The 18,532-nt window shown below is 38.3% G+C and overlaps 1 protein-coding gene across 1 annotated transcript in view; it reads right to left on the bottom strand.

Annotated features, from left to right (window-relative positions):
- The window catches only part of COL6A5 (collagen type VI alpha 5 chain), a 116,893-nt gene that overhangs the window by 69,957 nt on the left and 28,404 nt on the right, over window positions 1-18,532 (bottom strand). The window contains exons 2-10 of the mRNA XM_072651298.1: window positions 17,771-17,864; window positions 15,334-15,927; window positions 14,244-14,852; window positions 11,536-12,093; window positions 7,044-7,598; window positions 4,710-5,282; window positions 2,345-2,923; window positions 1,478-1,809; window positions 1,280-1,367 (exon numbers count right to left, since the gene is read on the bottom strand). Of these exons, the coding sequence (XP_072507399.1) occupies window positions 1,280-1,367; window positions 1,478-1,809; window positions 2,345-2,923; window positions 4,710-5,282; window positions 7,044-7,598; window positions 11,536-12,093; window positions 14,244-14,852; window positions 15,334-15,927; window positions 17,771-17,837 (3,955 nt within the window). The 5' untranslated portion in view covers window positions 17,838-17,864. The remainder of the gene's footprint in view (window positions 1-1,279; window positions 1,368-1,477; window positions 1,810-2,344; window positions 2,924-4,709; window positions 5,283-7,043; window positions 7,599-11,535; window positions 12,094-14,243; window positions 14,853-15,333; window positions 15,928-17,770; window positions 17,865-18,532) is intronic.

Genomic DNA, 18,532 nt, shown 5'->3' with positions numbered 1-18,532 from the left:
ATACATATACATACACATACATAGAGGATACACATATACAGAATAATAGGATTTGAGAGCAGGAAGGCACTACAATTAAGAAGAGTTGGGAAAGGCTTTCTGTAGTAGATGAGGTTTTAGTTGGAATTTAAAGGAAGTCAGGGAATCCACTTTGCTTATATTGCCATTTTTATTATATTGGCCCAGTCCAGTCATGGACACTGAATTTCCTGCAGCTACTTATGTTTTATTTTTTTTATTCCTTCATGGAACATTTTGTGATTGAATCTATACAAGTGTTCAGTGTGCTTTGGTAGATTGACCCCAAGATATTTCATGCATTCTAAACTTATTTTGAATGAGATTTTCTTTCCTGTTTATTGCCTCTTGGATTTTGTTATTCTCATGTAAAAAGGCTGCTCATTTTTGTGGGTTTATTTCATAAAATGCAACTTGACTAAAGCTATAAATCTTCTCAATTTTTCTTCACTGATTCCTTAGGGTATTCTAAACAGCCATCAGATTATTAGCAAATAAGGCAGGTTTTATTTTTTGCCCCTCTTTACCCCCTTTTCTTTCCTTATTTATTTGCTAGCATTTCTAGAACTATGTCAAATAATGATGACAAATATAGAATAAGGGAGATGAGGCACCCCTGCTTTATCCCTCCTTGTAGTATATCTCCATCATGTGACTCTTGAAAAATTCAGGAAGAAAGTAAGCTGCTCACCATCAGATTAGGGGTGGGAATTCTAAAGTTTCAGAGATCTAATTTAATAACAAATTTCTGGACCTTCCTTATTTTAAGACTTGCACAGAGGGAACAGATCTAGTACGGAGAGATTCCTGTTTGGCAAGCTCACAGTGACTCCAGGGATTCCAGACTGAACTAGAATTGCATGATCATAGAACATTCCTACTACCGCCCAAATAGTAATCCAAGTCAAGCCAAACCAATGTTATTTTAATAAATAAAACTTCAAGCCAGAACTGCACCCTCTAGAGATGTGGTTCCTGGGACATCATGAATGTGCACAATTCTGTAACAAATATAAAGATTTAAGCCAAAAGAAGACCATTCCTTGTGCTCCAAAGATAGGATCAGTAACTCCTTGTAATTCCCTTCATGAAGAGTTCTAGCACATCCCTAAAAGAGCTGCAAGAGGGGAAAAGGAAGCCTATGGGACATCTTTAAAGGTCTGATTTGCTATTATTCCAGCAAATGCCAAGGTCCAGAGCAACCCTGGAATGCAGGTTGAAAGGTATTGAATAAATTCCATGACATTTTTCAATCAGTTACCTTGTTCTCTGAGCTCATCTGATTTCTTTTCAAGCCTCCAGAGATCATCAGTCCCATGCTGGAGACCATCAGAAAAAATGAGTATCACCTAGAGAGAGATGAAGCAGGAGAAGCGGAAGGTTTGATTGCTAAAAACTAATTGGAGTAGTGGAAGGAGAAAAGAATACCAAGATTTTGGACCCAGAAAATTGTAGTTACCTTTCCATGATTTTCAGAGTGATTAAATATACTCCAAAGTGATTCTAGATCAGCCACTTGAAGGTGAGATGGCCCACTGACTGTGACCTGTCTCAGGGTTTCCATCATTGTTTTTTCATAGATCTGGAACCTGGGTTCAAAACTGGTGTCAGTGTTCACCTTAAATGCCACACTCACTTGGGTCTTTCTCCCACAGCTCACACCTCTTAGGGAATTGATAGACTCTAGGAGTCGTGGAAGGTAAGATTCAAGGTAAGGTTGACCCTCAAACAAGGTCTGTCCTCTCCGATGGGTGGAGATGTCAAAGCCCACAACAGTATCCACAAAGCAACCTGGAAATAGGAGGAAAAATAATCACCCATTAACGTACAAACCCAAGGAAGGATAGGAGGGATAGGAAGGAAGGGGCAAATAGCCAATTACAGAATTATGAGTGTCTTTTTTTTAAAGTATCCAAGACATTTGGGACTGCTGCAATGTTCTCAGTTTACAAAAATAATAGAATTTGAACTCAAGTCTTCCTAATTCTAGGTTTAGCTCTCCATCCACTATGTCATATGCCTGCCTTTGGTTATAAGGATCGATGCATGTAAGTACATGAAATAGAAAACTGGTCCTCCCCACTCTTTGTGCCAAGGGCACTGGTGATAGCTAGATGATGATCCAGCTGAGGACAGCTTAGTGCCTTTATCATAGTTTTGAACAGGTCAACTATCTCCTTTTCCCTGTCCCAGAGTACATAACTTGCTGGTGACAAGTTTTCTAAGGAGTGGGGAAGAGGGATGCCATGGAATGCTATCAGAAAATTGGAAATTGGCAAGATGTCCAATAAGAATGCAAACAGCAGTGGGAAAGGGGGATACTTACTGTTCTGCTGACAATTGTGACAGATTTCCCGGATGACCCTTTTTTTCACTTCTACATCCTTCAACTTATCAAAATCAGGTACTGTGATGATTTTCTCAGGGTTATGGGTGATGTGGAGAAACTCATCATTTCGAACTTTCCCAATGCCCAAGGCCATGATACACACACCAAGCTCTCTCAGTTTTGCCACAGCCTTGGTCACCATGGTCGTGCTTCCCTTTGACTGCCCAGATAGAACAACAAACAATGTCTGAGGGACCCCAGCCATAATCCTGCTTCCAGAAACGAATGTGTCCTTCATGTGGAGAAGTGCATCTTCTAGCTGAGCACTTCCATTGCGCTTTAAAGTAGCCAAAATTTTAGCTTTCCGCTCATTTTTATCCAAGGTATCATTCAACTGTATTATTTCCTGGTGAAGGGTGCCTAATTGGGACATTCCAATATGTGTGTTTTCTGATGAAACATCAAGATTATCAACGATGTCTGCCAAAAAACAAACCATTTTGCCGAATTCCAGCTCAGTTACCACATTAGAGCCATCGCAAAGGAAAAACACATCTGCTTTTTTCATGTCGCAAACTGAAAAAAGAAGGAGATAAAATTCTATATTATATATGTATATACTGAGGGAGAGGGAGAGATGGGAGGGGAGGGAAACAGCAAAGGGCGAGGCGAAGGAGGTAGCACTTTTCCTAAACTCATATGTCTCACATATTCCACAGATGGCCCCACTAAGGAAAATAGTTGGGTGAGAGTGAGAGAAGAAGAAAACTTGATGCACAGAGAATGAGTGGAAAGGGGAAAGAATGATGAATGTAGTAATAAAAGATAACATTTTTATAGCTTTAATATCCACAAATCACTTTACAAATAATTTATATGACAGTCAGAACACCTCTGGGATATCATCCCTATTTTACAGATGAGGAAACTGAGGCATCTGTAAGTGACTTGCCCAGGATTATACAAGTAATAAGTGTCTGAGGCCAGAGTTGAACTCAGGTTTTTGTGACTCAGGCCCAGGGGTCTGTTCACTATGGTGCCACCCAAATGCTTCCATTTTAGGATAAATGGAAGGCCAAGAATGATCACCAAGTGAAGGGAAATAAGACATGAAGAAAGGACACGATTGCTCAAAGCCTTTCTCAGATACTTACTAGCTCATTTAACCTTTCTCAATCTCAGCTTCCTTATTTGTAAAACAGGGAAAATGGCACCTACCTTGCCTAGAGGTTGTGAGGATCAGATGGTATTTGTCAAGCACTTTACAAACCTAAAAGCTATTATTTTCATTATCATAAGTGACTGTTCATATGGCAATGCTCACCAGAGGATTTTTTAGTATGAAATATGGTCATAACAATAGGAGGGAAATCTAAAGTTCCCACATAGATTAGCTGATGTTACATTCCCCAAAGAGAAATGAGAATGCATTTGATATGAAACTCTTCTAAGGGAATGGATTAGGGCATATAGACCTGGAAGAATTCTTAGTGATCATCTAGTCTGAGCTCCTCACTTTACAGATGGAGAAACTGAGGCTGAGAGAAGAGAGGTAACTTGATTAAACTCACACAGATAGCAAGAAGAGTCAAGATCTGAATGTAGGTCCTTTTGAAGCCAAATTTGGGGCCCTCTCCACCATTTGTATTTGTGCTAGATTTCATGCCCACCCTCCCCATGGGGACTGGTTACTGAAGTCTGAGAGCACACTAAAGGCATCCATTGGAGATGCATTAAGAATCTAAATGCTTTAAAAGTGAATTCAATTTCAATCAGTTCAACTTTTTAAAAAGACAATAAACACTAACTATATGTAATGCACCACGGAAAGCACTAGAGATGGCAAGGCAAAATGAAATAGTCCTTGCCCTCATGGTGGGGGGAGGGGCAGGTTATAGCTTGTTAGAATGAAGAGCAGGTGAAAACCTGATCTGTCGCCAGCTACAAACCTTCTCACCTGAGTTGGGTCTCAAACTGACCAATGATAACAGAAATCAACTGGATCAACAGAATGGAAATGGAACAAGCTAAGGACAGAGAGGTAGGCCAATGGAAACTTCCTTCTCTGAAAAGAAAGAGAGACCCTATAAAATAATGGGGACCTCTGAGACCCATGTGCAGATTGAAAGTCATTCTTCACTGGTAGATGCAGAATTAAGAACTGAACGGATCACAGAATCACAGATTTAGAGCAAGAAGGAACCCTAGAGGTCTTATATACAGCCCCCTTACTTTACAGATGAGGAAACTGAGTCCCAAAGAGGTCAAACCAAGGTCACATGGCTAGCGTGTGGCATCCATAGGGTCATTGTTTCACATTACTTTTAGATCTAGTAGGTGACCTCTTAAAGTAGCAACTTACCATCAAGTGAAATGCCACAAGCTTTTTTCTCAATGGGGAGGTAAATTTCTTTCAGCTTTTCAAAATTGTCTACCATGAAATAATTGTCTTTTGAACCCGTTATGTCAAGGAGTTCTTTCTCGGAAGCACCAGCTACACCCACTCCATAGATGATGATGTTCTTTTCTCTTAGTGTCTTGGCTTTGTCCTCAAGATCTTTACTATCATGAGATTCCCCATCAGTAATCACAATGAGCATTTGCTTTACACCGCTGTTGATCCGACTGCCAGTCTTCTCTGTAAAGAGCTCATGGGATTTCATCAGAGCCTTGGCTGTGTAAGTGTCTCCTCCTCCTCTTGTGTATCTAAGTCCCTCAAGGACGCCTTCCTTGGTTGGGTACGTATTAAGATAGAAGAGGATTTTAGGATGTTTTGCATATTTGAGGGCTCCGAATTGAACACGGTCTCTGCCAACATCTGCCTTGTTCACTAAGTGCATTGTGAAGTTTATCATGCTCTGATGCTGATCATCGCCGATGCTGCTGGAATCATCCAGCACAAATACAATGTCTAGCTTTTGAATCTGCTTGCATTCTGCAAGAAGAAGAAAGGTTTCATCATAAACGCCATGCAGTCAACATCCTACAGCATCTGTTGGGAAAAAGCAATTCTCATGGAAGACTGCCCACAGCAGGCACTAAAGAGATAATCCCAGAGTTGGAAGAAGCCTCAGTTGCCACTCAGTCCAACCCATACTAGAAAAAAAAGACTCCCACCCTGAAATACTTTACAAATAATAACTTATCTATTGCTCAAAGATGTCTGGGGAAGGAGAACCCACAACCTCCCAAGGCAGCTAATTCCTCTTTTGGACAATTGGCAAGATTTTCCTGAGATCAAATCTCAAAGTGTTCTTTGTGATGTTCTGCTCCTACTTCTGTACCCTGGGGTCAAATTTAAAAAAGCTCTACTTCCACAGATGAACCTTTTGAATATTCAAAGACAGATGTCATGCCCACTTTGGATCTTTTTCCATCTCTTTGTCCTTCCATATGCTATATGAGTTCCTTTCCTTTGCCTTCCTCTTGTCTGTTCTCTATTCTTTCCAAAATGATATTTGAGGAAAACATAATTATTACTAACTGAAGGTCAGCATTTGAAATAGGATATTTCGCTCATTCATACCCAGAAAACATACATATATCTGAGAAAAGAAGACATGGACACATGGTTAAACTTGCCTTGTGTCTGAAATGTTGGATTTACAGACCTGTTGATTCAGTTCTCTAATCTGTGGCACCCAAGATACACCACTGGATCCTCCCTTTCTCTTAGAACTGGATGAGCCTCATGGGGTAAGTTAAAACCCACAATTGCCTTTAATTTGTAAGCTGATTGATGTGTTCCTGGATTGCTCTCTTTAGCATTCGTTGCCAATGAACTTAACACTACATGTTTTATAAAGAACTGCTTGCTGGTTTTCAAGTAAGAAAGACATGAAATGGCTTGAAACTATAGCTTATTCTCTTCTGTGGACTCATCTCAAGGACAAATATAAAATCTTTAAAACTAGAAAGGGAGATCTGTGTTCAGGTCATCTACAGGAGAATGCAAAGGTCGAAAGGAAAAGGAGAATTTAAAGGTGACGAGGGAGACTGTCTTTCCATCTCCAACACCATGCTATTCATGGATCTCTCTAAACCAAGTCTATGCATTTCAATACTATGTCAACACATATCTCTTCCAAGACTTGTAACTAACTCTTAGAAAAATGTTGGGAAACATCAAAGCCAGATTTTAGGTCAGTATAGTTTCTTCCCCTATACTTTATGATATTTTGTTGTTGTTGAGTCATGTTTGACTCTTTGTGACCCCATTTGGACTTTTCTCAGCAAAGATACTGGAGTGGTTTGTCATTTCCTTCTCTAGCTCATTTTACAGATGAGGAACTGAGGCAAACAGGGTTAAGTGACTTGCCTAGGGTCACACAACTATTAAGTGTCAGGGGCTGGATTTGAGCTTAAGAAGATGAGTCTTTGAGACTTTAGGCCTGGTGCTCTATGTACTATGGCACCACCTAGCTTCCCTTTATGATACTGCCTAGCCAAATTCTTAATTCCTAATACCTATGGCTACCAGAGCCTTGGTTAAAAACATATAGAGTGAAAAAAAGTAGTATTTTTCCAAAGGTGGCTTTAATTATGTCCAAGGACTGGTACAGAATTATGAATTCTAGCTTATTATTATCATGAGTGTGATTTTATTATTATTCTAAAAATCATTTAAGAAATATTAACATCCCATGTTCTAGAAGACAACATTCAAGTCATTTTAATGAAAATGGGGACCACTTGCCATCGAGAGTGCAAATATCAAAAACCAGCTTGTCTTCAAGTAGCATTTGGTTATCAAATCTCTCAACATAATAAACCAAATTTGCATTCCCAGTGATATCCTCTAGCTGAGGCGATTTTGACCGGAAGATGGCGACCAAGAGGATTGTGATGCCTTTATTCCGAAGTTCTAAAGCTGGTTGTTCAATGTTGTCATGTGCCTTTCCATCAGTGATGAGGATGAGAAACTTCTTGACCCCAGAGCGTCCTCCCTTCAAGGGTTCAAAGTGATCAGAAGCAAATCTCAATGCTTTTCCTGTATAGGTTTTACTTCCAATAGGATTCATTCTGTCAATTGCATCAAAAATGTCACTTTTGGTCATATATTCAGTGAGCCCAAATTCTTCCTTGGTAAAATTGCTAAACTGAATTACACCAACATGTCCTTGATCAATGCCAATATGGGACTTGTCCACCAGGTTTTTCATAAATACTTTTATTTTACTGAAAGTAGCAGCTCCTATACTTCCAGAACTATCCACCAGAAATATGATGTCTGCTTTTTTGTCTTTACAATCTGTAGGTTATCAAAAAAAAATTGGTGTTAATTTGTGTAACCATTTTCAAGCTAAAAAGATAGCAAAAACAAATATCATTAAAACATTAAATCATGTTATAAAAATCAACTCAAATTATATGATGCATTTTTTCCTTCAGGTCATAAGGGTTGCTCCCTAACACACTAGCTCAATGCAAAGTATTCCAGGGATCAAAAGATAGGAAGAGGACATTTTTGGATAAAGAAACCAAAGCTATGTATGGTCATATAAAAGTGCTCTAAATCATTAGAAGTACAAATTAAAGCAACTTTAAGATGTCACTTCATACTTATCAGACTAGCTAAAATGATCAAAGAGAAAATGACAAATGTTTGATGGGATGTGGAAAAATACACTGGTGGTACAACTGTGAACTGATCCAGCCATTTTGAAGAGGAATCTGGAATTATGCCCAAAGAGTTATAAAACTGTATACAACCCTTTGACCCAGCAATATCACTATTAGGTATGTTTCTTAAGGTGATGGGGGGAAAAGGAAAAGAACTTATATTTTCTAAAATATTTGTAGCAGTTCTCTTTTTGGTAGCAAAGAACTGGAAATTGAGAGGATGTCCATCACTTGGAAAATGGCCAAACAAGTTGTGGCATAGGATTGTGATGGAATACTACTGTGCTATAAGAAATGATGGACTGGTTGATTTTAGAAAAACATGGTAAGACTTGCAAAAAAATAATGAAAAATGAAGTGAGCAGAACAAAGAGAACATTGTATACATTAACAACAATATTCTTGGAAGAATAACTATGAACAACCGGCAGCACCAGTTCCCAGATTGCTCAACCCACAAACAGCTTCAAAGGTCAGTGGGAAGACTTCTTCACCCAGGAGAGGGGAGCATGGTCTTGAGCCCCTGCAGTGGCAGCTTCCATCCCTCCACCTAGAGCCCCTTGGGGAATTGAGCAGCTGATCTGAATCTCTGCCCTTAGCTCTGCCCTGACAAAGAATTCAAAAGTCAAGTAACTAGCTGGGAAAATGTCCAAAAAAGGGGAAAAGAATAAGACAATAAAAGCTTACTTTCTTGGTGAGCAGGTATTTTCTTCCATCCTTTAAGATGAGGAGGAACAATTTAGGTCTTCAGAAGAAGACCTAAAAGTCAAGCCTTCCACATGCAAAACCACCAAAATAAATATGCAATGGTCTCAGATCATGGAAGAGCTCAAAAAGGATTTTGAAAATCAAGTAAGAGAGGTGGAGGAAAAATTAGGAAGAGAAATGAGAGTGATGCAAGAAAACCATGAAAAGAAAGTCAACAGCTTGCTAAAGGAAACTCAAAAAAAAATGCTGAAGAAATTAACACCTTAAAAAATAGACTAACTCAAATGGCAAAAGAGGACCAAAAAGCCAATGAGAAGAAGAATGCTTCAAAGAGCAGAATTGGCCAAATGGAAAAGTGGGTTCAAAAGCTCGCTGAAGAAAATAGTTCCTTAAAAATTAGAATGGAACAGATGGAAGCTAATGACTTTATGAGAAACCAAGAAATTACAAAACAAAACCAAAAGAATGAAAAATAGAAGATAATGTGAAATATCTCATTGGGAAAACAACTGACCTGGAAAATAGATCCAGGAGAGACAATTTAAAAATTATTGGACTACCTGAAAGCCATGATCAAAAAAAAAAAAAAGAGCCTAGACATCATCTTTCATGAAATTATCAAGGAAAACTGCCCTGATATAGAACCAGATATTCAAAATAAATATTGAAAGAATCCACCAATCACCCCCTGAAAGAGATTCTAAAAGGAAAACTCCTGGGTATGTTGTAGCCAAATTCCAGAGTTCCCAGGCCAAGGAGAAAATATTGCAAGCAGTCAGAAAGAAACAATTCGAGTATTGTGGAAATACAATCAGGATAACACAGGATCTGGCAGCTTCTACATTAAGGGATCAAATGGGTTAGAATATGATATTTCAGAAGTCAAAGTAACTAGGATTAAAACTAAGAATCACCTACCCAGCAAAACTGAGTATAATAGTTCAGGGGGGGAAATGCTCATTCATTGATATAGAGGACTTTCAAACATTCTTGATGAAAAAACCAGATCTGAAAAGAAAATTCAACTTTTCAAACACAAGAATCAAGAGAAGCATGAAAATGTAAAAAGAAAAGAGAAATCATAAAGGACTTTCTAAAGTTGAACTGTTTACATTGCTACATGGAAAGATAATATTTGTAACTCTTGAGACTTTTCTCAGTATTTGGGTAGTTGGAGGGATTACACACACACACACACACACACACACACATATACACACACAGAGAACACAGGGTGAGTTGATTAAGAAATGATGATATCTAAAAAAAATAAAATTAAGGAGTGAGAGAGGGATTTATTGGGAGGAGAAAGGGAGAAATGGAATGGGGCAAATTATCTTTCATAAAAGGGGCAAGAATAAGCTTGTTCAATGGAGGAGAAAAGGGAGGAGGTGAGAGGGAAAAAGTGAAGCTTACTCTCCTCACATTTGGCTTAAGGGGGGGAATAACATGCTCACTCAATTTGGTATGAAAATCTATCTTACACTACAGGAAAGTAGGGGAGAAGAGGACAAGTAGGGTAAGGGGATGGTAGGACAAGTAGGGTAAGGGGGATGATAGAAGTGAGGGCAAATGGGAGGAGGGAGCAATTAGAAATAAACACATATGTGCAGGGACAAGGTCAAAAGAGAGAATAGAATAAATGAGGGACAGGATAGGATGGAGGGAAATATAGTCTTACATAACATGACTATTATGGAAGTCTTTTGCAAAACTACACATATATGCCCTGTATTAAATTGCTTGCCTTCTCAGTGGGGATGGGTGGGAAGGGAGGAAAGAAGAGAAGTTGGAACTCAAAGTTTTAGGAACAAATGTTAAGAATTGTTTTTGCATGCAACTGGGAAATAAGAAGTACAGGTAATGGGGTATAGAAATCTATCTTGCCCTACAAGAAAAGAGAGAAGCTGGGGATAAGGGAAGAGAGGGCTGTGATAGAAGGGAGGGCATATTGAGGGAAGGGGTAATCAGAATACAAGATGTTATGGGGTGGGAGAGGGGAGAGATGGGAGAGATGGGGAGAAAATTTGGAACTCAAAATTTTGTGGAAATGAATGTTGAAAACTAAAAATAAATCTTAAAAAAAATATTCAAGTCAGTTACAAAAGACCTGTGAAGGAAGATGCTATCCACCTCCTCTAGAGAAAGAACTGATAAGTAAAAGTATGCATAATATGGTTTTACATATATATACAAATGTGCATATACATTTACATATATACATATGTATGTATGTGTGTGTGTGTGTGCGTGTGTATGTGTTAAATGCTGGTCTTCTCTAGTGTAGACTGGGGAGAGAGGGAGAGAAACAATTTGGAAATTAAAATGTAACAAAAAAATTAAATTAAATTTCAAAAAAATTATTCTGGGGTGGAGGGGATAAAGGAAGAAAGAAAGAAAAACGTCCTAGGTCCTGAAAGAGTATATGCTGCATACAAAATTAGTCATTTACTCCCAAGTAGTATTTGATGTGATTAAAAATGTTATTCCATATCATCATTCTATAACATCTTTGTCTTCAGTTTTCCAAGGAGAATTCCTAAATCTACCTTGGAAATTCAAAGAATCACAGAATTTTGGAATTGGGATGAAACCCAAAGAAGGTCTTATCCAACCTGCATCTGAACGAGAATTCTCTCTTTAACATTCCTAACAAGAATCATTCAGCCATTGCTTGAAGACCTCTAAGAAGGAAGAGGCCATTCTCTTCCTAGACAGTCATTCTGATTGTTAGGAAGCTTTTCTTGACATTAAGCCTGAATTTTTCATGTTACCACCACGGCCATCTCATAACTTGATCATCTATCATCTGGAAGCCATTTGTGAAGAAAAGCATGAGATAAAGTGATTTCTCTTACCTTTCTCGTGGCAGATGCTCCGAGCAACTTCATCTTTTATGTTTTTTAAAGAGTCAAAATTATATACAAATTTAACTCTGTCCTTTGACCCTGCTATTTCTTCTAGCTCACTTATATTAGCTCCTTTAACACCAATTGCATGAATGATGACACCTTCCTCCCTTAGTCTCTTGGCTGGTTCTGCAACTTTGTCATCGGACTTCCCATCTGTCAAGACAAGGAGATGGCAGGGGATGTTGTTGGACTGCTTCTTCTTGGAACCCTGTATAACTTGGAGCATGAAATTCAAGGCTGCGCCTGTATACGTTTTGTGTCCCATCTGTCGGATATTGAGAATGGCTTTGCCTAAGTTCGCCTTGTCAGAGTATACCCCAATGCCAAACTCCTCTTGACTTCTGGTAGAATACTGCACTGCCCCAAACCGGACCTTCTCTGGGGCAACAATAAACATTTGTGTCACCTCGATCATGAAATTCTTGATTTCTTGGAAGTATTTTTTAATGCTTCCTGAACCATCAATGAGAAAATAGATATCGGCCTTTTCTGTTTCAATGCAGCCTGCAAGGAAATAATAAAAGGTTTATGTACTGTTGATGTTGGTGTGCTCAGAAAAAGCATCTGGGGAAAATCATTAACATGGCAAAAGTTTTGAAGAAAAGCTTCTTCAGCTCTCTTTCTGGATTCTTTACATGATATCACATAGATGTGGTAAAGGGGATCATTTAAATCTTGGAGGATTTCTAAACAAAAAGGACTAGGGTTGTTTTTAAGAGATATTTACAGGTATACATGGTCCACATGGGAAATTAAGTTTTTAAAATCAATGAATTAAGCATTTATTAAGCACCTACTTTGTGCCAGATATTGTGTAAAGTGCTAGCTGATTCAAAGGCAAAATTAATTAGTCCCTGCCCTCAAAGGGTTTATATTTGGTCTGGGACTACAACATATACACAAATAAATATATATAAGATATATTTAAAATTAAATATAAGACAAATTATTGAATTTGTTATCCATTTTAGAAAATGGAAATGGAGTGAAAAGGAACCTAGCAGAGGCTATGTCCAGTTAAAAGAAAAATTCTGGTGACAAATTAGTTGTTTCCAAATAACTTTATCTTCTAATAACTTTTTCATAATTTGTGATTGTGGAAATTTCTAATTATTCAACTCTAGTGAGAGTATAGAAAAGAATTTTTCCTTTGAAAGTTTGTAACATAAAACATTTGAATGGGAAGTCTACTTGATTGTCAAAAAATTCATTTAAAGGAGTGATCAGTTGGTTTTCAGAGGGCACATGGGAAGACAATGCAGATAGCAAGGTCAGAAAAATCCCACCAAATTGCTTCAAATAGTCATCAGTATCAGTCACCTTGCTTTATTTTAAATACTCTTCCTGGCCACCCAAGGTCTAAGTTAAACATTGGTATTTTGTGAGGTACCAGTTATACTTGTCTATTAATAATTTTCAATGAAACCAATTAAATAAGGTGCATAAAACAATTCTTAACTGGTGCTTTTGTGCTCATTTGGCAGTTAGGTAAAACCTATTGATCCTTTCTCAGAATAATGGGATTTCAAAAGAAATATTTAAATATGATTATCAAATTTAAAAAGACACATTCAAGGATTCTCTCCAGGTTAAGAACCCTTGACATTTATATTTTTATGCACTTTATAGGACTGTAAATTGCAGAAAAGGTGGACCTGCATTGGTGGAAGGAATTTCCTCATCTAATAATTCATTATGCTAGCGAAATCACTGATCCAGTCCCTATCCATTCAAGTAATACAATTTATTTAAGAATTCCCCCTTTTTTTTGGAAGATTGCTTCTAGTTTGAGTTTTTTGCAATTATTAATAAACGTTTCTACGAAAATCTCTGAATGGATATCTCTTTTCAAATGTTACTGACAATACTTTCGGGGTTTATTCCCAACAATAGCATATTCCATCAAGGGGTGCAATGATTTTTTCCCTAACTTTTACTAAACACTGTTATATTGCTTTTCCTTTTTCTTAAATGGATTTTTATTATTATTTGTTTTTCTTTCATCTAGATTTCCCCCTCTCTCCTTTCTATTTATGCTCTTCCCTTCCAAAGAGTTAACTCTTACAACAAAAAACAGACTGCTTTGAAAAAAGATTATACAAATAGGTATCATACTGCTTGCCTTCTCAGTGGGTAGGAGAGGAATTAGCGTGAGAGAATTAGGAACACAAAATTTTAAAAGCGAGTGTTAAAAAAAATGTTAAACATGGCAATTGTAGAAAAAAATTATATAAATATACAATTCTACTAGCAACGAGTGTGTGTCTCTGTCCCTTTAACAACTTTGCCAACATTGTTTCCTTGTATTTAATAATCTTTGCTAATTTTATGGAAGATGCTGTCCCCAAGTTGCTTTAATTTATATGTCTAAGTTTAAATATTCATGAAGACTTTTCAGGCACACTGTATGAAAAGACAATTAAAAAAATAAAAGAAACAAGATTAGCAATCAATTGACAGTGGAGAGAGACTGTTAGAACACCCTGTATTCTTTGACCATTGTCCTTTGTGGGTGAGAAGTTACGGGAACTTTGTGAACGAGTTGTTTTGATAACAACTCACCAATGTATACCAAAGGTACACATTTTCAGCTGGGGCAAGTAGAATAAGAACTATGGTAGAATAAAATTAAAAATGTGGAGCTAAAGATGTACCTGTCCTGTAACGTTCCGTTTGTTCATGTTGGACAGACATCCTGTACTGTATTTCATACTGGAGTTTGTTTAGAAAAGTGGCACTGTAAGGTTCCAAGTCTGTGTAGCTCTTCTGGATGGAAATATAATGATCTGCAGGGTAAGACACTATCTGTTCCAACTGGGTGATGTTGTAGCCTTCAAGGCCTATGGCAAAGATGGAGACATCCTGCAGTAGAAGGTCTTCAGCAGCTTCGTTCACCTCATCTTCTGATGATCTATGAGTGACCAGGACAGCTATCTGTCGCACACCCTGGGCCTTCCTGCTGTGACTAAAGATTTCTTCTCTGGCCTTTTTCAAGGCTTCCCCAACATAGGCCTTCCCATCCCTTAGAGAGAGATTCCCAATGGCTTGCATAATGTCAGCTTGGCTCATGTGGGCTTCCAGAGAAGTCACCACCTCTGCTGTGTCACTGAACCTCAACATGCCTATCCTGGTACAACCTTCCCTCACATCCATGGAGGCTGTGATGTTCTCCAAGAACCTCTGAAGGTCTTCCAAGTTTCCTCTGACCTCTAAGGACTCATCCAGTAGGAAGACAATGTCAGCCATGGAATCTCTTTCACATACTGTGAAGATAAAGGAAGAATCCAAAGGTTAATATTTGAACGTTCAGCTACTTGAAAGACATTGCGAAAGTAAAGACATTTGATATGCTCATCAACAACGATGTGTATAAGTGGATCAAAGACAGGATCAAAGACATGTAGGACTGGAAAAGAACTGGATGTTCTACAAGTATCTAGTAAATATGGAAAGAATCTTAGGATGCATATGAAGGATTTAGGTGACAGTCATACATGATGAAGAAAGGTGAATGGGCTGCAATTCACACAGATGGAAGGAATGCTTGCATAATAAGATCATACGCCTATTGTGTTGATCTATCAACCAACAAGCATTTATTGAATACCTCCTGTATTTTGGGGATGCATAATGTTCCAAGGAATACAGAAATGTTATTGTAATATATTTTCAAAATTTTTAAATGAACTCTGGTTTCTCCATGGAATTAGATTTTTCTCATATAACTTTTGTCAATTTACTCACCTACTTCATCAGCATCTTGTATTCTTTCCTTGTGCTTTATTGTCTCCTTAATGATCCTGGTCATATTGTCTGAAAATATGCCCACATTTCTGAGTGACCTAAGGTTATAGTGATGCTGAGAAGTGGCCATGGCTTTTAGGTTTTCTTCAGAAGCATCTTGCGTCCCTAATGCAATGATTTTCACCCCATCTCTCTTCAAGGCTTCTGCAGGTCCTACCACATCATCCTCAGACTTGGCTGAAGCCAAAACAACTAAAATCTGGGGAAATAGCTTCTTGTCTCTTCCATTTGCTGGCCCTGAGAAGTAGGTCTTGTGGACTTTCTCTAGAGCATTGCCTATTCTCAGGGATCCACCAATGTAGTCAAAGTTCCTCTTAAGGTGGTTCAACATGGCGTTCTTAGTCTTGAAGGTGTTCAGCAGGAATTCCTGGTGTAGATCATCACTGTACTGGGCAAGGGCGATGCGGAACTTGTTGGCTTCAATGGGCAGATTGTTGATCATCTTGTTCATGAAGGTTCTCACAAAAGGGAAGGACTTACTCCCCAGGTGATCTGAACTATCCAATAGGAACACAACATCAGCAAACTCAGGACCTGCAAACCCCAAGTCAGAAACAAAGAAGAAAAGAAGCTTAGTATAAGACCTGGATCCTCAAAACTACAGGGCAATATAATAGAGATTTTGGCTACAGACCCTAAGTGCAAGAAAAGCATCATTTTGTGGTGAAAAAATCCTAGAAAATTGTCCTTAATATTGTTCTAATACTCCAAACTGGAATTTAGCAAAAAAGAATGGAGAGCAGGGGTACCCACCAATGGGGGAATGGCTAATCAAATTACAATATATGAATGTGATGGAATACAATTGTGCTGTAAGAAACAACAAAGGGAATGGTTTCAGAGAAACCCAGAAGACTTATATGAACTGATGCAGAGTGAAGTGAGCAAAATTAGAGAACAATTTATAATATTAACATTGTGAAAAACTATGATCCATGCAATGATCAATCATGATTGAAGAGGACTGATGATGACAGAGGACTGTCTACTTCCCATCAGATAGAGGATACAGAGGTGGGAAACCTATGGCTTTGAGGTCATATGTGGCCCTCTAGGTCCTCAAATATGGCCCCTGGATAAACTAATATGCAGAATGAGACATCCATTTTTGAACATGGCCAATACAGGCATCTATTTTGTCTGACTGCATATTTGTTATAGGGTTTTGGTTTTCTTTCCCCTGCCCCACAGTGGGGTAGGGGATGGATAATAGACTAAGGAGAGACAGAAGGGGGAAAAACCCATGATGATTAAAAAAAATAAAATTTAATTAGCAAACAAAGAAAAGAGGAGTTTGGGGGGGAGGGGTTTGCTTTTTCTTAACTCTCTGCCAGTGATTTTCACAATTTGTTCACCATCTGGAACCATCAATCCTTGATGCAGAGTTGAAATAAGGCTAAGGTGGTACTGCTCCAGAGGAAACAAAAACCTTTGCTCAGTGGCCAATGAAGTGGACTTTTAAATTGGGTTGGGTAAGCAACGCTGTTCTAAGGAAATCTTCCCAGGGGCTTGGCATCTTGACAGTTTGTACAGACTGCCTTGTCTCTGTGTGTGGGAAGGGGATGGCGTTGGGGTGGGTGTTGTTCAGCTCTGGAGATGAATCAAATTAGCCACACTGAGGCATAAACGAAATATACTAGAGCCAGGAATAGGAGGGGTGACTGCTCCCCTACCCCAAGATAGCTATTCTCTGTTGCTACTGTTATCTAGTATCACCTTACAAATGGTTGCTCATTAGAATACACTTCAAGATTACCATGCTATATTAGGTAAATTTAGTATACATTGTAAAGGGATATAATATAAGATTCTAACCTCAAGAACTTTAAGAAAGTTGGGATGTTGGATTATGGGAGAGGTTTTAAAAATTATCTTTACCATGAGCATTTTTAAAGGAAAGTCAGAAAGGAAACATTCGTTTTGAGAAACGTAGGGAGGAAAGCAGAGTCATTGGGATGGAGAGTATGGCTTCTTTTTTTCACTTGTTAAATTTCAGGCCCAATCTAACCTGCTTGTTTATGCATAAATAATAATGGCTGATCAGGTTTTAGGCGACAACTTAATTTATGTACTTAGACAAGAGAGAGAATGAAAGACACAGTCTTTTGGATTTCACACAAATCATGAATTCTAACTGCATCTTTGTTATTCTTTTAAAGTTTAGATGTTTTGGTGGTGCGCCATATTTAAAATGTGCTGACTGTGGTATTTTCTTTTTTTAATAGACAACCACTTTATCTGATTGTTTGGGGTTTTTTTTCAGTCTTTAGTTTTCAGTCCACCGCCACCCCTTCATTCACTTCTCAAAATGCCTCTGTGTACATCCAGTGGTGACCCAAGACAAGCACACACTAATAGAAACCAAATGGATAAATACCAGGGCTCTCATCAGCTGATGTTCCAGCCAAGATGATTAAGGCCAAGGAGATTAGCAGCATCTTCATCTTGTAGAATGTTTTTAGACTTTGATTCTGGGGAAGAAACAAATTTATTTATTATAGATAAAAATAAGCTTACTACACACAGGAATATTGGGCAAAACTGGATTTTTGGACAATGTATGTCTAGGAGGACTGTACTGAGTTGTCATGAGGCTTAGTAGTGGACCAATGGAATGTGTAATAAAGAAGACATATAAGCAGATTTATAACAAGGGTGAGGTGGTCGGGACTTTGTGCCAAGCAGGCACCACAGCTTAGAGGATGCAAAAATGTTAAATAAAGATTGTGCAAATTGATATTTGTGACATTTTCCATTATCTGAGATCTCCTCTTCACGATGTTTAACTCAACTTTGGATACTCACCACTTTCCCAACTCCCTCAGCTTTCTCTCTTCTCTGATTGGAGGGTGGAACATTCAACTCCTCCCAAAGCTTTCCTTGACAGAGGGCTTAACCTGAACTCTGTGGTTCATTCTTCAGTAGAGTCCTCCCCACCACTCTCCCCAGCCTCCTTTTGTGTGTCTACTTCCTCTAAGTTTCCTAAAATTCTAAGTTCCTTGAGGACAGACACTGTCTTTCTTTTTCTAATTTGTATCAAATGCTTTGGCATTTCATGTTTACTGAATTGAATTGACATTTTCATTCCTTCAGCATCACAGAAGCTAGTTAGCATAGGAATAGTTAAATCGAGAACATT

The sequence above is a fragment of the Notamacropus eugenii genome, chromosome 3 (genome assembly GCF_028372415.1).
Source record: "Notamacropus eugenii isolate mMacEug1 chromosome 3, mMacEug1.pri_v2, whole genome shotgun sequence".
Lineage (NCBI taxonomy): Eukaryota > Metazoa > Chordata > Mammalia > Diprotodontia > Macropodidae > Notamacropus > Notamacropus eugenii.
The sequence above is the reverse complement of the archived record's forward strand: the minus strand, read 5'-3'. Positions and strand labels throughout refer to the sequence as shown.